The following is a 26,307-nucleotide window of genomic DNA, read 5'->3' as shown; positions in this document are numbered from 1 at the left end:
GGCAGTCTGCCAAGTTTTTAACAACGTGTAAATGCAGGAAGTTTAACCACTTAAAGTCTAAATCTTTTTCCTGACACTTATTTCTTAAATTAAAATCACTATTTTTTGCTAGAAAATTACTTGGAACCCACAACCAATATATATTTATGTTAGCAGAGACCCTAGGGAATAAAATGTTACACTGTATTTGCCCAGCAGTCTTCCAAATGCAATTTTTGGGGAAAAAATACACTTCAATGAATTAAAAAAAAAAAAAACAAGACAGTAAAGTTAGCCCAATTTTTTTTTATTTTAATGTGAAAGATGATGTTACGCCTCGAGAATCGTGATCTATCTTCTAAGCAAAAAAAATTGTGATTCTCATTTTAGCCAGAATCGTGCCGCTCTACCAAAAATGACATTATTGTTGCAGGGGATGCCTGAAATTCTACTTGTATCTTAGTGCAGCCTTCTGGGAAAATCAGTGAGCCAATCACACAAGCAGGAAATTACATTTCTGGGGGCGCTCTGTACACCATCTGTGTACAGAATGCCTCCGGGTACCCATATTGCATTGAATTTTGCAGAAAGTTACAGCGCTGCAGATTTAAAAGGAAAGGCAATTTTTAAAAACATACAATTACAATATGACTCATTTTGCAATTGTATACGCTATATTAATATTTCTTTATTTGCTTATTTTTTAAGGAATTTTTTTAATTTTATTTTTACTTTCACTGCGTGTGGATCACCCACCGTTACATTTACTGTGGCAGGGCAGCTATTCTGTGGCAGATCAGGTATCTAGAACGTATTCTGACACTTCTGGGTCATGGGCACGCGCACGTGCTGCCCGCGACCTGCTCCTGCTGTGATTATGCACAGCAGGAGCCCAGAACTGGGTACCCGATTACACAGCACAGAGGCAGAACAACAATCTGCTTATGTAAACAAGGCAGATTGTGGTTCTGTCAGAGGGGTATGTACTGATCCTGTGTTTCTGCTAAGCAGGAACACAGATCTTTGCCTTCCCCTAGTCAAAGCACCTCCCCCCCCCACACAGTGAGTAAGCACGATGTAGGCGTACATTTTCCTTTGATCGCCCCTGATGTTTAACCCCTTCACAGCCAGTGTCATTACTACAGTGACAGTGCATATTTTTTAGAACTGATCATTTTATTAGTGTCACTGGCCCACATAAAGGGGGTTATTTACGAAAGACAAATCTACTTTGTACTACAAGTGCAGAGTGCACTTGAAATTGCACTGAAAGTGCACTTAGAAGTGCAGTCGCTGTAAATCTGAGGGGTAGATCTGAAATGAGTGGAAGCTCTGCTGATTTTATCATCCAATCATGTGCAAGCTAAAATTTTATTTTTATGTTCCTTGCATGCCCCCCTCGGATCTACAGCGACTGCATTTCCAAGTGCACTTTCAGTGCAATTTCAAGTGCATTTTGCACTTGTAGTTTGCACTTGTAGTGCAAAGTGGATTTGCCTTTTCGTAAATAACCCCCCAAAGTGTCAAAAGTTTCAGTTAGATATCCGATTTGTCCGCATAATATCGCAGCCCCGTTTTATGTCGCTGGTCGCCACCATTACTAGTAAACTAAATAAATAAAAAGATAAATAAAAATATCCCATAGTTTGCAGACGATATAACTTTTAGACAAACCAATCAATATATACGCTTATTGAGATTTTTTTTTTTACAAAAAACATGGAGCAGAATACATATTGGCCTAAATTGATGAAGAAATTCGATTTTTTTTTTATATATTTTTTTATTGGATATGTTTTATAGCAGAAAGTAAAAAATATTGTTTTTTTTTTTCAAAATTGTCGCTCTTTTTTTTGTTTATAGCGCAAAGAATAAAAACCACAGAGGTGATCAAATATCCCCAAAAGAAATCTCTATAACAAATTTTATTTGGGTACAGTGTCGCACAACCACACAATTGTCAGTTAAAGTAACACAGTGCAGTATCGCAAAAAAAATGGCCTGGTCATGAAGGGGGTTAAATCTCCTGGAGCTGAAGTGGTTAAAGTTATAGAGAAAAACACAAATCCAAGCAGCCACTGGGATTGATAATAAGACCTTGTCTTAGCCATATACTGTAACCCACTTAGACACGAACGGATTGTTCTTATAATAGGCACTATAAGAACCCTTTACACTTGCAACAGTCTAATTGTGGAAGGGCAAGCCCAGTTACGTCCAACCAACCCTGGCAAATGGTATGGAATTTGTGTTGGGCATTGCGATGCTGACAAATTAGTTGCTGTCTGAGCAATAAAGATTTGACATAGTCCACCCATTGTTGTCTAGTTGGGGGATTAGAGACTAGCCAGTAGCAGGCGATTAACGTTCTCGATAGATATAACAGTCTAAGCCCCTGTACACACGGTCGGAGATTCCGACAACCAAATCCGTCGGATTTTGTCCGACGGATCTTGTCCGAAACTGTTGCATACACACGGTCGGACAAAGTTGTCGGAAAATCCGATCTTTCAGAACGTGACGACGTAATTTCGTTACGATGGGACTACGTTCAGGCTAGTAGCCAATAGCTTTGATGTAGGAATTTGATCTGAGCATGCGTGGCACTTCGTCCGATCGGAATTCTCTACACATGATCGGAGTATGTGCGATCGGAGCATTTTGTTGGAAAATATTTCCGGCAAGTTGGAAAATTTGGAATCTCCGATCGTGTGTACGAGGGCTTAGAATCATTATATAAACTCCGGGTTCATAAAGCTTAGCGTCCAAGGCTTCCAACAAGCAAATCAGTGGATCTTGGTGAATCGCCTGTTGGGCCACCAAGGAGATTGAAGGACCTTGCCCCAGTATCTAGTCCGTTTTGGACAATGCCATATCATATTGTAGCACTAACCCCCGAAGGAGCTGATGATTTTATTCGGGCTTACCGTTACCTCACCTGCTCTCCTCTTCATCTTAGGGGGGTCCCGTGGAAAGTAGCCTAAATGATGATATATCAGGCACGTGGTCCTTTTTGAAGATTTATTTAGGGGTAACACCAAAGAAAGACACAGTCCTTCAATAGAGGGTTAGAGGATAAGGGGGGTTTCAGGCACCTGGTAATTGCGGGTTAGCGGTATTAGTCAGATCCAGAGGACAAACAGCTCCACAGACTGGATCCAGCAGTCACCGGATAGGCCCCTCTCACTTGACCCAGCAGCCGATGAGATGCCACACAGTCTCTGCCACAGACTTGTTAATTGAACTTAGTGGTTTTGGAAGTAGATGCACAACAAAGTCTCTGCCACAGACTTGCTAACTGAACTTCGAGATTTTTGAGAGTTTTTAGGAAGAACTACCATACAGTACCAGATTCTTTCAGCCGACCCGGCGATACTGTAAGGATATTGATCCGGGTTGCATCCTCAAACAGTTTCCAGGCTCCTCCAGAGACACCAGCCTCGCGCTCGGTCCTCCACTGGAAAAGTCCTCCCCTGGATCCTCCAGCTTTTCTTGGCTTCTCCCTACAGGGGAGACAGCACAGGACCACCCCTGGATCAGTAGGCCCCAAGACATTTCTGGGCCTACACTCTCCCTTTGCGAAACCTTGGGCCAGCCGGCCCTGAGGCGCAAGACCATGCGACACAGACCCCAGGCCAGGAGGGCCCTGGGGTTGGGATCATGGACCCCGGAAAACGAACAAAAAAACATGGCATCGGTACCTTAAATACCCACTCCCAGAATGTACAGCAGGGAAACCACACCCAGCTGAACTGGTACAGAAACCAGAACTTTTAGAGAAATTAGTCTGAGCCAAACTACAGCTTCAGATAATGTATAAAATAACCCCTATGTACATTGCATTGCAGGCAATCTGGGAAATCCCGTCTCCCCCACTACAATAGCTTAACGGGGGTTCTACATACCCTGTGTAAGATGAACTACTGAGTGAGTTTGTGAGAGGTCGAGAGGGAAATAACAGGTACTGATTCTAAGATGGCATCCCAGGTATCACTTGGAACAGGGCCAGGACAAGGGGTGGGCAGGAGGGGCCACTCCCTTGGGCACTGTGGTATCATGTGAGGTGGGAGGGGCACCGCAAGGAGATTAGGGGGGAGGGGATTTGTGTTGGGGGGGCTGCAAGGGGTAAGAATTGTTCTAGGAGAGGACTTTTTTGGTGTGCGTGCTAGGAGTAGTGATTCAGGGATGATTTGTGTTGGGGGGGATGGGAGAAGAGGACTTGTCCTAGGAGGGTCAATTTGGGGGGGGTTGTGCTAGAAGAGGTGATATGGTAGAGGAAATTTATGTTAGGAGGAGAATTTTATTTAGGGGGGGGATTTGTGCCAGTAGGGATGATTGGGGGGGATATTTGTGTTAAGAGGAGGATTTGGAGTGGGGGGGGGGGGCAGAATGTATAGTCGGAGGGAATATTTGAGGGGTGGAGGATTTGTGCTAGAAGGGATGAATTTTTTTTAGGAGAGGGGTGTTTGTGCTGGTGGGATTTAGGGGATGGGGGCGGGGGCAGAGATTTGTGCTGGGAGGGGGGATTTCAGCAGGGGGTGGATTTGTACTGGGAGGAGGGAGAATTTGTGCTTAGGGGTAATCAGGCAGATTAGTGCCCAATTCTTTTCATTGGAGAGGGGGAATGCTCATACATTTTGAGGTGTGGGGGTGCAGTTTGGCATGTTCACCATGGGCACTAGGGGACCTTGTCCTGGCACTGACCCAGAATATCACATAAATCCTCTGTCCAGTGTTGTCTACAGTTAAATTGGTGGGCTAACAGTGAGGATTCAGCTAAAGCAAGAACCTATAGGAGAGATTTTGCCTGCAGCGCATGCCGGACCTGGAGATTAGAGCTGGGCGATTTTAAAATATCTGCGATTTAAAAAATATATATCTGCGATTTAAAAAAAAAAATATCTGCGATTTAAAAAAAATATATATCTGCGATTAAAAAAAAAAAAAAAAACTCGATTCACGATTCTAATCGAGTTTTTTTTTTTTGATGGACACCAGGCCGGTCTTAAGGAGCTGCAGGAGGGAGTTTTTAGGTGAGGTCGTGGCTTCAGTCTCGCAGTTTAGGCCGAAGCCGCGGCCTTGCCTAAAAACTCCTGGCCGCAGCTCCTCAGGACCACCGCAGTGTCGGCGTCTGGCCTCGCGGACTAGGCCGAAGCCGCGGCCTCGCCTAAAAACTTCTGCCCACAGCACCTCAGGACCGGTGTGGTGTCGATGCTAGTCCTGGTGAAAAAAGAAAATCGAAAAAAACGATTTTCTGAAATTTTGGATCGATTTGACCTCTCAACTCGATTCAAGATTTAAATCGATTTTTTCCCCAGCCCTACTGGAGATATATTCTCTTTCCAATGCTGAAGTCCCTTCCCTGAGCATGTATATTGGCGACACCATATTTGACTTATCCAAAGTATTAGTAGCTCATGGTTGAAGAAAGACAATTGAGCTGATATGGAGCGCAGTAGCACCCAGGAGGCCGCTCTCAACAAAAACAGAATACCCCTTATTTAGAGGAACCCAAGTTTAAGATCACCATTTAAAGCGGAGGTCCACCCTAAAATGGACCTTCCGCTCATCGGATTCCTCCCCCCCTCCGGCGCCACAGTTGGCATCTTTCAGGGGGGAGGGGGGTGCAGTTACCTGGATAATCCAGGTAACTGCACCCACTTCCGGGCTAGCTCTCTGCGGAAAGGGGCGTACATTACGCCCCTTTCCGCAAGTGCCCGCCCCCTTCCGCAAGTGCCCCGCTGCCTGCTGGGAAACACACAGATCCCAGAGGCAGCGGGGACCGTCCTCATTGCGCAGCGCGGCTCGCGCATGCGCAGTAGGGAACCGGGAAATGAAGCCGAAAGGCTCCATTTCCTGATTCCCATACCCAAGATGGCGGCGGCAGCACTCGAGTGTCGATCTAGAGATCGGCTTCGAGTGCCGACATCGCGGGCGCGCTGGACAGGTAAGTGTCTTTATTTTAAAAGTCAGCAGCTGCAGTATTTGTAGCTGCTGACTTTAAAAAAAAAAAAAAACGCGGAGTCCCGGCGGACTCCCGCTTTAAAAAGTCTAATAATAGTGCCAGACCAAAGATCTAAAAGTCATAAATCTTTTACTATTAGTATTTGCTCATAACAAGACAATATGGAACAGCCAACACGTTTCAGGGGTTCATACATTCGCCTTCATCAGGGCTTAGAAATGTTGTGCTTACCATAGCTCTGGTATAGGACCTGTCGTTACTGCCAGAGCTGCTCTTTATTATAAACATATAAGTACTGAAAGCACACAGTAACTGCATTTATAAGCCCTGATGAAGTGGGAGTTTCTTAACCCTCAAAACGTGTTGGTTGTTCAATGTTGTCTTGTTATGAGCAAACACTATTAAAAGATTTTTAGATTTTTGGTCTGGTGCCAAATGTTATTAATAGTGTTGCTGATACTAACTGCTGATGCTGATAACAAGACAACATGGAGCATCCAATGCATTTTGGGGTTTAGGCCGGGTTTACACTGGTACGACAAACGCCACGAATGTTGGGAGCTCATGTCGCATGACATGTGAAAATCAATGTTTCCCTATGAGAGCCGTCTTAACTGGTCCGACACAAGTCTGTCCGACTTTGAAAATGCTCCCTGCACTACTTTGGTCCGACTTTGATCCTACTTCAGCCCATTGACTATCACTGAAGTCAGATCAAAGTCTTAACTGATCCAACATTGGTGCGCAACTGCTCTGATGATCCTGAAGGGAAGCTCCACTCCAAATTAAAAAAAAAAAAAAAACGGCATGGGTCCCCCCTCCAAGATGCCAGAGCTGCCTTAATAGTGTGCTGTGTTTAATTTTTTACACTTTTTTCAGGTGACTGGGTAGGGGTACAAAAGGGGGCTTCCAGATTCCGATAAGCCCCCTGCCCGCAGACCCCGAAAACCAATGGCCAGGGTTGTCGGGAAGAGGCAATTGTCCTCATCAATATGGGGACAAGGTGCTTCCGGTTGGGGGGGTGCATGGCACGCTCGCTCGTCCCCATCCCCTTTCCTGACCTGCCGGGCTGTGTGGGCGGATAAGGGTCTGGTATGGATTTTGGAGGGGGAACCTATGCAGTTTTTTTGTTTTTTTGTCATTTGGCGTGGAGTTCCCCCTAAAGATTAATTCCAGACAGTGCCTGGTATTGTCAGGAATCAAAGTCGCAGTGCAAAGTCGGATCCAAAGTGGTACTACTGTCATGTCATACCAGTGTGAACCCGGCCTCAGACACTTCTCCTTCATCACGGATTATAAAAGCTGTAACTGGACTCAGTAGGGTGCTTTTAGTACTTGTATACAGTACATACAGTATAATTAAAGAGCTGTAGTGGCAGTTAGGACAGGGGCTTTTGGGGGAACTAGGGGCAAGCCTCCTACCCACTGATTATGGCCCATGGAGAGAGCAAATCATTCTCCATATAATGCATTAAAGGGGAGGTCCACCCTAAAAAAAAATGCATAAAAAGGCTCCAAAAAAAATAAAAAATAAAAAAATTAATATTTTTTTTCACTTACCAGAAATGGCTGTTGCTAGGCAGATCACCCTAATCTGCCTCTTCCTATTCCGCGGTGATCTTCGGTCTTCCTAGCGTTGTCTTCTGGTGAATGGGGCGCGGTGTGTTGTGGGAACTGTGTGTGTCCCACAACACAGAGCGCCCCATTCACAAATCGCTCGCGCATGCGCAGTAGGAAACGGCCGCATGGCTCCACTGCCTGTTTCCCTTACTTTGAATGGCGGCGCAGGGACCCGAGAGTTGAGGGACGAGTGGGCCTCGGGCGGCCAACATCGCAGGAACCCTAGAAAGGTAAGTGCTTATTAAAAGTCAAACATAAAAAGTGAATGTAAAAAAAGAATATAAATATTCATACGAATCTATGTGTCTGGGGACACAGAGAGACCATTTACAATTCTATGTCCACACTGTAACCTTACAGCAGTAAGGTAAGGGGACACCTATCCACTCACTGAACGGAGTGAAGGAAAGGAATTTTTTCACCGTTTTGCCTGCATGACTCATAGAGCACTGGCACTTTACTGCTGGATTTTTTGCATTTGCAGTTTTTGCACATTTATTTATATGGAATGCACGGATAAATAATTTCTTTTTTTTATTATATTGACTGTGAAGTTTACATATAGTTTGCAGTGTTTGCACGGATAAGTTCTGGCACTTGACACTTTTTCCTTATTGTTGGATTATCACATGATATGCACTCAGGGCCGTCTTTAATTTGGATTGGGCCCTGGGCAAACATTTTCTTGGGCCCCCCCCCCCCCCCCCCCCTCCATTCTGAGGCATACAAAAAATAGCAGGTAGACTCAAAATCAGTTTACTGCAGCAGATCACGCAGTGATTGCAATTGTTTGCCAGAGGTTACAGCCTATCCTTACTGCTCGCTGGCTGGTTGCTAGAGGTTACAACACATAATTTCTGCTTGCCCATTGGTTGCTAGAGGTTAATGCACATCATTACCACTTACTGATTGGCTACTAGAGATTAAAGCAGATCACTACTGTTCGCTGATTGGTTGCTACAGGTTAATGCACATCATTACCTCTCACTGAGCAGTGGAGCAATCCTAAATAATTGAGCAAGTAAAGGGGCACATTAATACACACACATACTACAGGAGAGTGTCAGAGAGTGCAGACATATTACAGGAGAGGTTCAGAGACTGCAGACATACTGCAGGAGACAATCAGAGACTGCGGACATACTGCGGGAGATTACCAAAGACTGGGGATATACTGCAGGAGACAATCAGAGACTGGCGACATACTGCAGGAGACAATCAGAGACTGTGGAAATACTACAGGAGACAATAAGAGACTGCGGACATACTGCAGGAGACAATCAAAGACTGCGGACATACTGCAGGAGACAATCAAAGACTGTGGACATACTGCAGGAGACAATCAGAGACTGGCGACATACTGCAGGAGACAATCAGAGACTGGCGACATACTGCAGGAGACAATCAGAGACTGGCGACATACTGCAGGAGACAATCGGAGACTGGCGACATACTGCAGGAGACAATCAAAGACTGCGGACATACTGCAGGAGACAATCAAAGACAGCGGACATACTGCAGGAGACAATAAGAGACTGCGGACATACTGCAGGAGACAATCAGAGATTGCAGAAATACTGTAGGAGACAACCAGAGACTGCGGACATACTGCAGGAGACAATCAGAGACTGCGGACATACTGCAGGAGACAATCAGAGACTGCGGACATACTGCAGGAGACAATCAGAGACTGCGGACATACTGCAGGAGACAATCAGAGACTGCGGACATACTGCAGGAGACAATCAGAGACTGCGGACATACTGCAGGAGACAATCAGAGACTGCGGACATACTGCAGGAGACAATCAGAGACTGCGGACATACTGCAGGAGACAATCAGAGACTGCGGACATGCTACAGGAGATGTTCAGAGAATTTTTAGCAATGCACAGCTTGACAGTTGAATAACACAGCTCAGTGTTTAAGCAGTCAGGCATTTTATGGGTGCAAGGACATACCTGGGCAGCCAAACTCACTACATACATTTAGAGGGATTCCATTCTCTGCTCTCACTACAACAGCCGGGGGCTCCACTGATGCTTTGCAGGGGGGCCACGTTACCCGTGAATTGGGGCCACAATGAAGGTTTTGCAGAGTGCACAGAGGACAAGAGGACTGGAGGCTGTATTCCCGCGCTAGCCAGCTGAGGGGGCGGGGCCGGGAGCTCCACTGACGCTCTGACCCCGCCCCCGTGCAGCCTGTAATCTCGGAACAGAGCGGCTGTAGTGAGAGCCAGTGATCGGAGTGGGAGCGTCAGTGGAGCTCCCGGCCCCGGGAATACAGCCTCCCGTGTCCTCTGTGCACTCTGCAAAACCTTCATCGGGGCCACAATTCGCGGGTAGCAGACAGTGCGGGCCCCCCTACAAACATTGGGCCCAGGGCAGGTGCCCCGTTTGCCCTGCGCTAAAGACGGCCCTGTATGCACTGCACATGGTAATAATTTGTATGGAATTTCTTTATATATTTTTCTGTTTTGATCTCAGTTTGATATAATTTCGTATGAATATTTATATTCTTTTTTTACATTCACTTTTTATGTTTAACTGAAGGAGTGTTTATTAGTACACTTAGTAAAACGTCACATTATTCTTTAAATTGCTTCCACCTATCTCCTTCCCCCTGTTTTTCCACCTTGGGAATCCTTCTTTCCCATTTCTCCTCCCCCTCCTCTTTCCCCCTTTCCTCCACCCCTCCTGCCTTTCCTTGCCCCAAACCCCCCCCCCCTTATTTTCCCCCTCTTTGTTTTCCCCTCTACATTGCGCAGCACTATTACATTATTACATATAAATATTTTTCCGGGTTGGATTAACCTCTTTCAGTGCATGCAGCAGTTTTCCACTCTTTGTATCTAATTGGCTGGCGCAGAGATACCTGATTTGTTTGCTACATTATTAAAAGTCAGCAGCTACAATGTTTGTAGCTGCTGACTTTAAAAAAAAAAAAAATTTCGCTGGCCCACCACTTTAAAGCGGAGCTCCACCCTAAAGTGGAGCTTCCGCTCATTGGAACCCTCCCCCCCTCCGGCGCCACAATTGGCACCTTTCAGGGGGGAGGGGGGTGCAGGTACCTGTACAGTACAGGTATCTGCACCCACTTCTGGAATAGATATCCGCAGATATCTACGCCCCTTTCCGCAGAATCTACGCCCCTTTCCGCAGGTCCCCCGCTGTCTGCTGAGAAACACACAGATCCCAGAGACAGCGGGGACCATCCTTATTGCACAGCGCGACTCGCGCATGCGCAGTAGGGAACCGGGAAATGAAGCCGCAAGGCTCCACTTCCTGGTTCCCATAGCCAAGATGGCGGCGGCAGCACCCGAGAGGCAATCGAGAGATCGGCTTTGGGTGCCGACATCGCGGGCCGCGCTGGGCGGGTAAGCGTCCTTATTTTAAAAGTCAGCAGCTGCAGTATTTGTAGCTGCTGGCTTTAAAAAAGAAAAAAAAAAACGGCGGAACTCCCGCTTTAAGATAAAAAAAACGTCCTCCTTTACAACTGTTAAGCCCCATACACACTGTAAGATTTTCTGCTGATTTTTTCCTTCAGATTTACCAAAACCATATAATATGAGGTCAAACCTTAGGAGGTTCAATTTGTATGCAATCAGGCAGGCCCTCGCACTACATGGTTAGTAGGCCTGGAGGAGGAGGGAGGGAGTGGGCTGTCATTTACCACTGTGTATACACCCACATGTGTGACTCTATAGTCCAGCCTATCTCAACCTTTTCAACACAGAGGAACCCTTGAAAAAGTTCTGTGGTCTCGGGGAACCCCTGCTAAAAATTAGAAATTTTAGAAAGGGAAGAATTACCTCCTTACAGATAGCTAAAAAGATCAATGGTGTCGGTGGGAACTTATCTGAGAAGCAGAAATTGCCCAATGCTGAAGGAACCCCTGGCAACCTTTGGAGGAACCCTAGGCTTCCACGGAACCCTGGTTGAGAATCACTGCTATAGTCACATGGGCTGCTCAGATTTGATAGAAAGGAAATGTTCACCATAGAAACTCACTGAAAACTGAGCATGTGCAGAGTTGCCACCACAGCTACAAAATGCTTAGCTGAGTTGGGGACATGAACAGGAGGAGGAGATGGAGAGCATCAGGATCAACCAGGTTTTTTGCAGAATACAGAAAACAAATCTCATAATGACTGTATGAGTATGAACAGCATGTAATACACCATTTATTGATCGTTTTTTATGATGTGGGTTTAGTGACACTTTAATTCCTATCTGTGCTCCAGCTGGGGGGGGGTTTCCCACCACTTTTTGTGAAATCTCCCCTAGTCAGAGCACAGATAGGAATTAAAGAGGAAGTAAACCCCACCCATAAAACAGTTTAATTTCCGGCACGTGCCGGAAATGTAACACTCCCATTGGTTATGCTCTCAACCAAACTGTCAAACCAACCAATGGCTGGTGTCTAAACTGGTCACATGTGCAGCATCATGGCAGTTGTAGATTAAACAGAGGCAAAGGTGGCAGCTTCCTTGGCTAAAAACGATAGGGGGGGTTTACTTACACTTTAATACCTGTGTGTAAAAAAAGTCCAATGAGGGCTCCAGACTCAAGACCCTTTCATATTCAATACAACAGTATAAAAGTTTTGGTTGGCGTTTGAAGGACACATCTGGTCCAAAGAAGGTCATGAAATTACTAAATATAACCAATTATTAAATATAACCACTTACTTTCCTTGCAAAGGAGGGACAGCTTATCTAGACTGAAGCCCTATGAAAAAAAGTGTGCATTTGTCTACCCCTCACCCTGTTGCATCATAGCAGAGCAGAACAAGAAACCATCTTTGAAACAGGCCTACTCAGCTAAAGAATCAACAATGACATCACCAAATACTCCTACGTGTCTTGATAGGATGTGTAGTCCCAAAATACATTGACAGGTTTGACCCTATATATTTATAGTATAATAGTAGTAAAATTGTTTATTGTAGGTAGGGATGAATGATATGATTTTGTTTTGCCGCAAAAATTACAGATATCACTGTCAGTAGAAGTAGAAGCTCTCACTTTTTCTTAGAAAAAAATGTACTGGTATTTATTTTATTAATTTTTTTATTTAGTTAGTATATGCGTGTTTTTCTGTGTATTTAGTGTAGTTTAGTTCATATAATTTAGCATTCTTTGTATTTGTTTTGATTTCCCTTTTTTTAATCTGTATTTGTGTACTGGTGCTGATAATGGTTTAATTATTAATTTTTTTATTATTTTAATTTTTTATTGTGTGTTTTTTGATATGTAATAAACACATAAAATAATGAAGCTATTGAGGGGCCTTTTTTGAGCACCAGAATAAGTTCAGGAGAATTTAAAGGAGCTACGCTTAGTAGCTATTTAAAGCCCCTTGCGCCTTTAAATTATTTTTTAATTTTTCTAAAATTCAAAGAAATGGAAACTTTCTATTGTGCTCATCCTATAGGGCTCTGTCACATGGGTAGCAGTGCCTACAGCCCTCTGAAAAGTGATTTGCAGTAAATATCTTTTCAGTGGGTGGTATAACAGCAATCCTGCCACCTCCAATACATTTGGGATTTTTTTAACCTCAAGGGGAATTTGGATGAAAATACGGCACCTCAACCACAAGCGCTTGCCTTGTGCCTGCGTCACACTCCCATTGACTTTAATAGGCACATTTAATGGGCAGTGCCACATGTTAAACTCTGCATGTAGAGGTGATTGTCAGGGAATGTGAACAGCCTTGTCTGGCTGTAGTAGTATAATTTAGGTGGGTGGTAAGACTGCGCTTCCACCTCCTGCTTTTACCACTCACTGGCCGCCTGTGTGAAAACGCCCCTGTGGTAGTATATAGTATTTTGTATTTATCATTCAGTAATTCAATTCTTAGGCCGCGTACACACGGGCGGACTGTTCGCCCAACTTTGTCCGCTGAACAGTGTTTGGGCAGACAGTCCGCTCGTGTGTGGGCTTTCAGCGGACAGTTTCAGCGGACAGTTTGACGAACAAGGTTTTACGGAATTTCCGAAAAACTGTCCGCTGAAACCTTGTTTCAGCGAACAGTCCGCCCGTGTGTAGGCTTGTTCGTCAAACTAAGTTCCGCGCATGCTCAGAAAGGATTTACACGCCGAAAGTTATAATGCAGTGTATAGGACGTCGTATTTTTCGTCCCGTCGTACGTGCCGTTCACGTCATCGCGCACGGTTTCAGCAAACTGTTCATTCGTCGTGTGTGGCCATGTCCGTCCATGCTAATTTTGAGCGGACTGTTTGCCGAAACTGTTTGACGAACAAGGTTGGGCGAACAGTCCGTGCGTGTGTACGCGGCCTAAGACTAATCGTGACTGTGTTTACAAGTGACAGCGGGGAGTGGAGGGCAAAAGCTGGTGGTGGCAGAATGGACTTCAACCACGTTCCACCTTAAAAACTGGGTGCAAGGGCCTGGGGGGCCAGACATAACATGGCCTGGGGGACTGGATTTGGCCTGCGGGCCTTGTGTTTGACATATGCGTTATGTACAGCGTGCAGAGTTCAGGAGTGTGTTACGTACAGAGTGCAGAGTTCAGAGTGCGTTAAGTACAGAGTGCAGCTTTCAGGAGTGCGTTACGCACAGAGTGCAGAGTTCAGGAGTGCGTTACGTACAGAGTGCAGAGTTCAGGAGTGCGTTACGTACAGAGTGCAGAGTTCAGGAGTGCGTTACGTACAGAGTGCAGAGTTCAGGAGTGCGTTAAGTACAGAGTGCAGAGTTCAGGAGTGCGTTGCGTACAGAGTGCAGAGTTCAGGAGTGCGTTACGTACAGAGTGCAGAATTCAGGAGTGCGTTGCGTACAGAGTGCACAAGTTCAGGAGTGCGTTACGTACAGAGTGCAAGGTTGAGGAGTGCGTTACGTACAGAGTGCAGAGTTCAGGAGTGTGTTACATAATACAGAGTGCAGAGTTAAGGAGTGCATTACGTACAGAGTGCAGAGTTCAGCGTGCATGGCGTCCAGAGTGCAGAGTGTGTTATGTACAGTGTGCAGAGTTCAGGAGTGCATTACATACAGAATGCAGAGTTCAGCGTGCGTTATGTACAGAGTTCAGAGTGTATTATGTACAGAGTGCAGAGTTCAGGAGTGCGTTACATACAGAGTGCACCGTTCAGGAGTGTGTTAAATGCAGAGTTCAGCAGTGTGTTACTACAGAGTGCAGAGTTCAGCAGTGTGTTACTACAGAGTGCAGAGTTCAGCAGTGTGTTACTACAGAGTGCAGAGTTCAGTAGTGTGTTACTACAGAGTGCAGAGTTCAGCAGTGTGTTACTACAGAATGCAGAGTTCAGCAGTGTGTTACTACAGAGTGCAGAGTTCAGAAGTGTGTTATGTACAGAGTGCAGAGTTCAGGAGTGTGTTACATACAGAGTGCAGAGCTTTGGAGTGTGTTACGTGCAGAGTTCAGGAGTGCTTTATGTACAGAGTGCAGAGTTCAGGAGTGTGTTACATACAGAGTACAGAGCTTAGGAGTGTGTTACGTGCAAAGTTCAGGAGTGCTTTATGTACAGACTGCAGAGTTCAGGAGTGTGTTACTTACAGAGTGCAAAGTTCTGGAGTGTGTTATGTACAGAGTTCAGAATTCAGGGCTGCGCTGTGTACGGAGTGCAGATTTCAGGGATGCACTGTGTACAAAGTTCAGAAGTACATTATGTACAGAGTGCAGAGTTCAGGGCTGCGTTGTGTACAGAGTGCAGAGTTCAGGGCTGCATTGTGTACGGAGTTCAGAATTCAGGGCTGCGTTGTGTACAGAGTGCAGAGTTCAGTAGTATATTATGTACAGAGTTCAGAGCTGCGTTGTGTACAGAGTGCAGAGTTCAGGAGTATATTATGTACAGAGTGCAGAGTTCAGGAGTGCGGTATGTACAGAGTTTAGAATTTAGGGCTGCGTTGTGTATAGAGTGCAGAGTTCAGGGCTGCGTTGTGTACAGAGTGCAGAGTTGAGGAGTGCAGTATGTACAGAGTTCAGAATTCAGGGCTGCATTGTGTACAGAGTGCAGCGTTCAGGAGTACATTATGTACAGAGTTTAGAGTTCAGGGCTGTGTTGTGTACAGAGTGCAGAGTTCATGAGTACATTATGTACAGAGTTCAGAGCTGCGTTGTGTACAGAGTGCAGAGTTCAGGAGTATATTATGTACAGAGTGCAGAGTTCAGGAGTGTGGTATGTACAGAGTTTAGAATTTAGGGCTGCGTTGTGTACAGAGTGCAGAGTTCAGGAGTATATTATGTACAGAGTTCAGGAGTGAGGTATGTACAGAGTTTAGAATTCAGGGCTGCGTTGTGTATAGAGTGCAGAGTTCAGGGCTGCGTTGTGTACAGAGTGCAGAGTTCAGGAGTGCAGTATGTACAGAGTTCAGAATTCAGGGCTGCATTGTGTACAGAGTGCAGCGTTCAGGAGTACATTATGTACAGAGTTTAGAGTTCAGGGCTGTGTTGTGTACAGAGTGCAGAGTTCATGAGTACATTATGTACAGAGTTCAGAGCTGCGTTGTGTACAGAGTGCAGAGTTCAGGAGTATATTATGTACAGAGTGCAGAGTTCAGGAGTGTGGTATGTACAGAGTTTAGAATTTAGGGCTGCGTTGTGTACAGAGTGCAGAGTTCAGGAGTATATTATGTACAGAGTTCAGGAGTGAGGTATGTACAGAGTTTAGAATTCAGGGCTGCGTTGTGTATAGAGTGCAGAGTTCAGGGCTGCGTTGTGTACAGAGTGCAGAGTTCAGGAGTGCAGTATGTACAGAGTTCAGAATTCAGGGCTGCATTGTGTACAGAGTGCAGCGTTCAGGAGTACATTATGTACAGAGTTTAGAGTTCAGGGCTGCGTTGTGTACAGAGTGCAGAGTTCATGAGTACATTATGTACAGAGTTCAGAGCTGCGTTGTGTACAGAGTGCAGAGTTCAGGAGTATATTATGTACAGAGTGCAGAGTTCAGGAGTGCGGTATGTACAGAGTTTAGAATTTAGGGCTGTGTTGTGTACAGAGTGCAGAGTTCAGGAGTATATTATGTACAGAGTGCAGAGTTCAGGAGTGAGGTATGTACAGAGTTCAGAATTCAGGGCTGCATTGTGTATAGAGTGCAGAGTTCAGGAGTACATTATGTAAAGAGTTCAGAGTTCAGGGCTGCGTTGTGTACAGAGTGCAGAGTTCATGAGTACATTATGTACAGAGTTCAGAGCTGCGTTGTGTACAGAGTGCAGAGTTCAGGAGTATATTATGTACAGAGTGCAGAGTTCAGGAGTGCGGTATGTACAGAGTTTAGAATTTAGGGCTGTGTTGTGTACAGAGTGCAGAGTTCAGGAGTATATTATGTACAGAGTGCAGAGTTCAGGAGTGAGGTATGTACAGAGTGCAGAGTTCAGGAGTGAGGTATGTACAGAGTTCAGAATTCAGGGCTGCATTGTGTATAGAGTGCAGAGTTCAGGAGTACATTATGTAAAGAGTTCAGAGTTCAGAGCTGCGTTGTGTACAGAGTGCAGAGTTCATGAGTACATTATGTACAGGGTCCAGAGTTCAGGGCTGCGTTGTGTACAGAGTGCGGAGTTCAGGAGTATATTATATACAGAGTTCAGAGTTGAGGGCTGCGTTGTGTACAGAGTGCAGAGTTCAGGAGTGTGGTATTTACAGAGTTCAGAATTCAGGGCTGCGCTGTGTACAGAGTGCAGATTTCAGGGATGCACTGTGTACAGAGTGTAGAATTCAGGAGTACATTATGTACAGAGTGCAGAGTTCAGGAGTACATTATGTACAGAGTTCAGGGCTGCGTTGTGTACAGAGTGCAGAGTTCAGGAGTACATTATGTACAGAGTGCAGAGTTCAGGAGTACATTATGTACAGAGTGCAGAGTTCAGGAGTACATTATGTACAGAGTTCAGAGCTGCGTTGTGTACAGAGTGCAGAGTTCAGGAGTATAATCATGTACAGAGTGCAGAGTTCAGGAGTGCGCTATGTACAGAGTTCAGAATTCAGGGCTGCGCTGTGTACAGAGTGTAGGTTTTAGAGCACCTGAGGGATCTGTTAGAGCTTCTGAATGTTTTAGAAGCTTTAGAAGGCTTCCGTGTTTACAAGTGACAGTGGGGAGTGGAATGTGAGAGCCAGAGGTAGCAGAATGGAGTTCGGTCACATTTCTGCTGAAAAACTGGGTGTGGGGGACCACATGGCCTGGGGGGCCAGATTCAGCTTGCGGGCCTTGTGTTTGACATATGTGTCATAGGGTAACAACGCTGCTCCTCCATAGATGGAGTGGAGTAAGTGACCGCTGTCACCACGGGGCAGGACATGTGTTACTGGCAGGATCATTAGGTGAAAATAAAGCAACAAAACCCTGAAAAAAAATACAAATACAGCCGCCACATCTAAAGAGCGAAAAGCTACAATACAATACATTTTTGTTTTGGGTTTAGCTATACTTTAAACTGCAAATAAGACAACGAGGGGTTCTTCATTAGGTTAACATGCATGCTTAATATACCAGAAATGAAGCACAGATCGTATTGTAAACCGATCTCCGTTCTGTAATAACACATTGCGATGTTTTTCCTGCTGTAATAGGGAATAGAATTCTTGGCTGATTGTCTTTGTATGTTATAGACGTGCTCCCATTACAGCCTGTAATTTAATCTCTGTTGTGTGACAATTCAATAGGCAGTTATTGCTGCACTTTCTGTCCTAATTCTCCCAGCAGAAAACCCGTCATTTCCTAGATGTGGAAATCTCGATTGGCCATCATTATTGTGCCATTAGGAGCCCTTGAGAAGTACGTGGCACAGAATGTCCTGTGTACATCAAACACCACCGTGTACAATATGCGGCACATAGAGCTAGGCTGGCGATTGGCTTGTCTGGGAGGATAGATGAGAAAAACACTTTCTGCCCGCTGTTATCAAATACATTTGTGTCTCTGCTGCTACCCAATTCCAACCACCCCTAATAACTGCCTGCATTAAGTAGTGCCCCCTGCTGGTGGTCTACGCCAACCTCTAAGCTCTCTTCTGGTAATCTGTACTAAACTTTACTGATAGGTCATTCCAAACCAGCACACTTTAGGGGTGGCTCACACCAGATGCAGTCCAGTGCGTTTTTAATTCTGCATCAAAACAGCATGGACAGTGTTTAACATGGATTCTAATGGCCCTACTTCACGCCAGCGCAGTCAACAAAAGTATGGAACGTGTCTGGAAAAAACGCATGAAAATCGCACTGGAATGCACATGTCCTCAATTGAGATGAAGAAGAAAAAGAGTGAGCAAAAAGGCCCATCGCATAAAAAACACATCAAAACGCACGTGAAAAAATGCACCCGGAAATTGTGGTACTGGTAGTCTGCTCCAACCAGCACCCTTTACTAGTAATCTGCTCCAACCAGCACCCTTTACTAGTAGTCTGCTCCAACCAGCACCCTTTACTAGTAATCTGCTCCAACCAGCACCCTTTACTAGTAATCTGCTCCAACCAGCACCCTTTACTAGTAATCTGCTCCAACCAGCACCCTTTACTAGTAATCTGCTCCAACTAGCACCCTTTACTAGTAATCTGCTCCAACTAGCACCCTTTACTAGTAATCTGCTCCAACTAGCACCCTTTACTAGTAATCTGCTCCAACCAGCACTCTTTACTAGTAATCTGCACCCTTTACTGGCAGGCTGTTCCAACCAGAACCCTTTACTAGTAATCTGCTCCAACCAGCACTCTTTACTAGTAATCTGCACCCTTTATTGGTAGGCTGTTCCAACCAGCACCCTTTACTAGTAATCTGCTCCAACCAGCACCCTTTACTAGTAATCTGCTCCAACCAAGCACCATTTACTAGTAATCTGCTCCAACCAGCACCCTTTACTAGTAATCTGCTCCAACCAGCACCCTTTACTAGTAATCTGCTCCAACCAGCACCCTTTACTAGTAATCTGCACCCTTTACTGGTAGGCTGTTCCAACCAGAACCCTTTACTAGTAATCTGCTCCAACCAAGCACCCTTTACTAGTAATCTGCTCCAACCAGCACCCTTTTCTAGTAATCTGCTCCAACCAGCACCCTTTACTAGTAATCTGCACCCTTTACTGGTAGGCTGTTCCAACCAGAACCCTTTACTAGTAATCTGCTCCAACCAGCACCCTTTACTAGTAATCTGCATCCTTTACTGGTAGGCTGTTCCAACTAGAACCCTTTACTGGTAGATTATTCCAACCAGCACCCTCTACTAGTAGTCAGCTCCAACCAGCACTCTCTACTACTAGTCTGCTCCAACTAGCACAATCTACTACTCGTCCACTCCAACCAGCACCATCTACTACTATTTTGCTTCAACCAGCACCCTCTACTACTGGTCTTCTCCAACCAGCACCCTCTACTAATAGTCCGCTCCAACCAGCACCCTCTACTACTAGTCCGCTCCAACTAGCACCCTCTACTACTAGTCCACTCCAACCAGCACCCTATACTACTAGTCCGCTCCAACTAGCACCCTCTACTAATAGTCCACTCCAACCAGCGCCCTCTACTACTAGTCCGCTCCAACCAGCACCCTCTACTACTAGTCTGCTCCAACCAGCACCCTCTACTACTAGTCTGCTCCAACTAGCACTCTCTACTAATAGTCTGCTCCAACCAGCACTCTCTACTACTAGTCTGCTTAAAATAGCACCCTCTACTACTAGTCTGCTCCAACCAGCATTGTTTACTACTAGTCCGCTCCAACCAGCACCCTCTACTACTAGTCCGCTCCAAGAAGAACCCTCTACTACTAGTCCGCTCCACCCAGCATCCTGTACTACTAGTCTGCTCCAAACAGCACCCTCTACTACTAGTCTGCTCCAACCAGCACCTTCGACTACTAATCCACTCCAACCAGCACCCTCGACTACTAGTCCACTCCAACCAGCACCCTTTACTACTAGTCTGCTCCAACCAGCACCCTCTACTACTAGTCTGCTCTAACTAGCACTCCCTACTACTACTGTGTTTCCCCAAACATAAGCCTGGGTCTTATATTAATTTTGGCAACAAAAGACACAGTAGGGCTTATTTTCAGGGTAGGTCTTATCTCATTTGCTGTCTTCTTTCCCACTCTCCCTCCCTACATGTCAGGAATCCCCAGTGGAACTGAGTAAAACTGCTTGTAAAATGCTAGAATCCACTCTATTGCAGTATTTTATAAAGTAAACTGTGTATGTTTCTGTAAAATAATTGTGTCAAATACCTTCTTATAGCGCTGTGACCCGCCAGAGCTCTCTTCCCCGCTTCGAGCACTGTGGGGGGGGGGGTGCAAGATCCCCCGCTGACAGCTGGGAGAAGAGGAGGAGAGCAGCGGGAGGTCAGCTGAGTGCTATACCGAAGGTATTTGGAACAATTATATTACAGAAACACACACATTCTAAATTATATACTACCGTAATAGAGTGGATTCTAGCATTTTCCAAGGGCTTTCAACTAGTGCTTATTTTCAGGGAAGGGCTTATATTGCAGCCCTCTCCGAAAATCACAGTAGGTCTTAATTTCAGGATATGTTTTATTTTTGGGGAAACACGGTAGTCGGCTCCAACCAGCATCCTCTACTGCTAGTACACTCCAGCTAGAACCTTCTACTACTTGTCTGCTCCAACCAGCATCCTCTACTACTATTCTGCTCCAACCAGCACCCTCCATTACTAGTTTGCTCCAACCAGCATAGTCTACTACTAGTCTGCTCCAACCAGCATAGTCTACTACTAATCTGCTCCAACCAGCATAGTCTACTACTAGTGCACTCCAACCAGCACCCTCTACTACTAGTCTGCTCAAACCAGCACCCTTTACTAGCAGTCTGCTCCAACTAGCACTGATAGTCTGTTCCAATCAGCAAATTTGACTGAAAACCTGTTACAAACAACATAATTTACTGGTAGTCTGTTCCAGCACGTGCTTTCTATCTGTACATTATTCCAACCAGCACCTTTTATTAGTAGTCTGCTCCAACCAGCACCCTTTATTAGTAGTCTGCTCCAACCCGCACCCTTTATTAGTAGTCAGCACCCTTTACCTGTAGTCTGTTCCAATCAGTGCATATTATTGAATACCTGATAAAAACATCAGCTTTTGTCTGAAGTTGTCTGTTCCAACCAGCACTCTTTACCGGTGGTCTGCTCCAGCCAGCACCCTTTGCTGATAACTTGCTACAACCGACATAATTTACTGGTAGTCAATTCCAACCAGCACCTTTTACCAGTAGTCTGCTCCAACCAGAACCCTTTACTTTTCCAATTAGCACCCTTTACTGATATCCTGTTATAATCATAAGCATTTACTAGCAGACTTTTACAACCTTCACTCCTTATGCTGCGTACACACGAACGGACTTTCCGGCAGACTTTCGGGGGAGTTCCAACGGACTTTCTGAACGAACTTGGCCACAAACGAACGTATTAAGTCCGTTCGTTTTGAACATGATGATGTAAACGGGACTAAACAAGGAAGTTCAATAGCCAGTAGCCAATAGCTTCCCTTGCGTCGTATTTGGTCCGTCGGACTAGCACACAGACGAACGGTTTTCCCGATTTTAGTCCATCGGAATTGAGTCCATCAAGATAGATTTGAAACATGTTCTATTTCTAGGTCCGTCTTATTTTTTTTAAGAAAAACAATCAGACTAGCCCACACATGATCGGATTGTCCAACGGACTAATCCCTTCGGACCTAGTCTGACGGAAAGTCCGGTTGTGTGTACGCAGCATTACGGGTGGTCTGTTCCAGCCAGCACCCTTTTCTGGTAGTCTATTGCAGCCAGCACCCTTTACTGGTGGTCTGTTCAAACCAAAACCCTTTACTGGTGGTCTGTTCAAACCAAAACCCTTTACTGGTGGTCTGTTCAAACCAAAACCCTTTACTGGTGGTCTGTTTAAACCAACACCCTTTACCGGTGGTCTGTTCAAACCAAAACCCTTTACTGGTGGTCTGTTCAAACCAACACCCTTTACCTGTGATCTGTTCAAACCAACACCCTTTACTGGTGGTCTGTTCAAACCAACACCCTTTACCGGTGGTCTGTTCAAACCAAAACCCCTTACTGGTGGTCTGTTCAAACCAACACCCTTTACTGGTGGTCTGTTCAAACCAACACCCTTTACTGGTGGTCTGTTCAAACCAACACCCTTTACTGGTGGTCTGTTCAAACCAACACCCTTTACTGGTGGTCTGTTCAAACCAACACCCTTTACTGGTGGTCTGTTCAAACCAACACCCTTTACTGGTGGTCTGTTCAAACCAACACCCTTTACTGGTGGTCTGTTCAAACCAACACCCTTTACTGGTGGTCTATTCAAACCAACACCCTTTACTGGTGGTCTGTCCAAACCAACACCCTTTACTGGTGGTCTGTCCAAACCAACACCCTTTACTGGTGGTCTGTCCAAACCAACACCCTTTACTGGTGGTCTGTTCAAACCAACACCCTTTATTGGTAGCCTATTTCAATCTACACTCCGGCAGTCTGGTCCAGCCAGCATTCTTTACTGGTAGTCTGCTGTGAACAGTACCCTTTACTGGTAATCTGTTCCAAACAGCACTATTCATTGGTTGCCTGGTCCGCCCAGTATATCCTACTAGTAGTGCTAGTAGTAGTGCCTATCAAGCAATATTTGTAGGCATTAGGCTATTTTTTGGAACTCCTACTGTCAACTGGTACTGGTAGTCTCTTCCAAACACTGCACTATAATAATAGTCCATGAGAACTCCCTAAAGACAGTATTTTAAATAAAATCAATTTTCTTAATTCTGTTTCAAGCCACAACCCTACTGGAAACCCATTTCAGGCCATGTTCTATTCTAATCAACTCACCTTATGGTGTATTGTAAAATATTGGCAGCAGCGAACTCCTGAGTCAATACTATAGTGTTCTCTGCTTTTCCGCTAGCCTGTTTGGATCCTGAAGGTCAGAAAGTTATGGCACATAGAATACATTTCCAATGTAGCAACTGCCACCAGTCCACACTTAATCTGTACATTTACACTAAATACGCTTTCAACAACAGCAGCGCAATCAAAAGTACATTCAGTAAAACTGGTCAAATTTTCCCTCAAGTGAACAATAATTGGAAGCTCCAGCATGGCGTTTCCCTTACCCATTGGCAGCACCACTGCCCAGGCTCAGTCTTCTGGCGCTGGTACCGCTTCCATCTACAGCTGTAGAGGCCTGCCAGCAAAGAGATGAACGGCTGATGCTCATAATGCTGCAGGAGACGTCGGCGTACAATTTTCAACTTCCCCAGCCTCAACCTGCGAAGGTTGGTGGACGAAACCCCCATCTGTAGAGCCTCATATCATCCCTGTTTCTGGAAATAAATAAAAAGAAAACACTTTTAGAAAGACAACATATACAATCAATGTACAAAAGGATGTTACAAAAAAATAATAATTTCTAACACTGTGAGGCAACCTAAATGTTCTAGATCCGAGGTCTCCAAACACAGGGCCATTTTTTTATCCTTCAGACTTTAGGGGGGCTGGACTGTGGCCAGCAGGTGGAAAGTTTCCTGGCATCCATGGGAGTAAACATCACTTTTACAGGTACATGAAGACATTTCTACACGAGACGCTATGAGGACTTGTCCCCCGAGCATTGCAGAATGGAAAGCAGAAATAAACAACACCCTCCCCTACAAAAAATGTATATACACCAATAGAGGATGTCCTGAGAAATACTACAAAATCTGGGACAGGTGGCTGCAGGAGTCTGGCACTTGTTCATAGCCTGCTTATGCACAACACATAGTAATGTAAATGACAAGTAGATCTTCCGGCCCATGGGTAGTGAAGTAACCCACAACACTGACACAAGGTACCTTTTTGCTTTATTTCTTAAAGGGGTTCTGCACTCAGAATAAAACATTTGCCCATTCTCTTGCCTCTAGTTAATATATTTCATAATGCCACCTGTTTTTTTTTTTTGCATTCACCTACCTTTTGTAATCTTTAGTAGTTTATTTTAAACCCCTGCGGCGATGGGCGGTCTCTTGCGGGGATCAGCGTCATTTCCTGCTGAAGCCCGCACTGTCTCCTGGGATCTCGTTCGTGTAATCCCAGTAGACATTGCGGCTAATGCACCCGACATCTCGCGAGATCTCGGGTGCTACAGCTGACATCTCGCGTGATTTCGGTAATTACAGCCTGTAATTACCGAAATCACGCGAGATGTCGGCTGTAGCACCCGAGATCTCGCGAGATGTCGGGTGCATTAGCCGCAATGTCTCCTGGGATTACACGAACGAGATCCCAGGAGACAGTGCGGGCTTCAGCAGGAAATGACGCTGATCCCCGCAAGAGACCGCCCATCGCCGCAGGGGTTTAAAATAAACTACTAAAGATTACAAAAGGTAGGTGAATGCAAAAAAAAAAAACAGGTGGCATTATGAAATATATTAACTAGAGGCAAGAGAATGGGCAAATGTTTTATTCTGAGTGCAGAACCCCTTTAACATGCATACAACGTGATGTGACATTGAAGATTTGAGATGGTTATACAATTGTTATTTGAGGATTTGTACGATATGTACCATTTTTGTAAATGTAATCTATAACATGTATGCACTGTAAATCGAAATAAACCTGGTTGATTTAAAAAAAAAAAACATCACTTTTGATATTGGGTTGAGTAATAGTGTCCCATAGTTGGTATCAGTGGGAGGACTAGTGCCCTATTGTTGGTATTATTGGGTGGAATAGTGCCCCAGTGTTGATATCATTGGGAGGAATAGCACCCCATTGTTGGTATCATTGGGAGGAATAGTGTCCCATTGTTGGTATCAAATAGTGTCCCATTGTTGGTATCATTGGGAGGAATAGTGCCCAATTGTTGGTATCATTGGGAGGAATAGTACCCCATTGTTGGTATCACTGGGAGAAATCATGTGCAATTGTTGGTATCATTGGGAGGAATAGTGTTCTATTGTTAGTATCATTTGAAGGAATAATGTTCTATTGTTGGTATCATTGGGAGAAATAGTATCCCATTGCTGGTAGCATTTGGAGAAATAGTGTCCCATTGTTGGTATCATTGGGAGGAATATTGCCCCATTGTTGCTATCATTTGGAGAAATAGTGTCCCATTGTTGGTATCATTGGGAGGAATAGTGTCCCATTGCTGGTATCATTGGGAGGAATAGTGTCCCATTGTTGGTATCATTGGGAGAAATAGTGCCCGTTGTTGGTATCATTGGGAGGAATCATGCCCCATTGTTTCTATTATTGGGAGAAATAGTGTCCCATTGTTGGTATAATTGGAAGGAATAGCCCCCCATTGTTGGTATAATTGTGAGGAATAGTGCCCCATTGTTGATATCATTGGGAGGAATAGTCTCACATTGTTGGTATCATTGGGAGGAATAGTGTTCCATTGTTGGTATAAATGGAAGGAATAGTGTGCCATTGTTGGTATCAGTGGGAGGAATAGTGTGCCATTGTTGGTATTATTGGGAGAAATAGTGTCCCATTGTTGGTGTCATTGGAAGGAATAGTGCCCCATTGTTGCTATCATTGGGAGGAATAGTGTCCCATTGTTGGTATCATTGGGAGGAATAGTGTCCCATTGTTGCTATCATTGGGAGGAATAGCGTCCCATTGTTGCTATCATTGGGAGGAATAGTGTCCCGTTGTTGCTATCATTGGGAGGAATAGCGTCCCGTTGTTGCTATCATTGGGAGGAATAGTGTCCCATTGTTGGTATCATTGGGAGGAATAGTGTCCCATTGTTGCTATCATTGGGAGGAATAGTGTCCCATTGTTGGT

At 45.0% G+C, this 26,307-nt stretch overlaps 1 protein-coding gene across 4 annotated transcripts in view; it reads right to left on the bottom strand.

The window, feature by feature from the left end:
* GDPD4 (glycerophosphodiester phosphodiesterase domain containing 4) overlaps positions 1–26,307 on the bottom strand; it is a 205,002-nt gene that overhangs the window by 130,009 nt on the left and 48,686 nt on the right. For all 4 annotated transcript variants that reach the window (XM_077451411.1, XM_077451413.1, XM_077451414.1 and 1 more), the window contains exon 2: positions 23,646–23,855. In XM_077451411.1, coding sequence (XP_077307537.1) covers positions 23,646–23,828 — 183 coding nt within the window. In that variant the 5' untranslated portion in view covers positions 23,829–23,855. The remainder of the gene's footprint in view (positions 1–23,645; positions 23,856–26,307) is intronic.

This window comes from Lithobates pipiens, unplaced genomic scaffold (assembly GCF_037356315.1).
Source record: "Lithobates pipiens isolate NorthernLeopardFrog02 unplaced genomic scaffold, aLitPip1_a1.2 Scaffold_23, whole genome shotgun sequence".
Taxonomy (NCBI): Eukaryota; Metazoa; Chordata; class Amphibia; order Anura; family Ranidae; genus Lithobates; species Lithobates pipiens.
The sequence above is the reverse complement of the archived record's forward strand: the minus strand, read 5'-3'. Positions and strand labels throughout refer to the sequence as shown.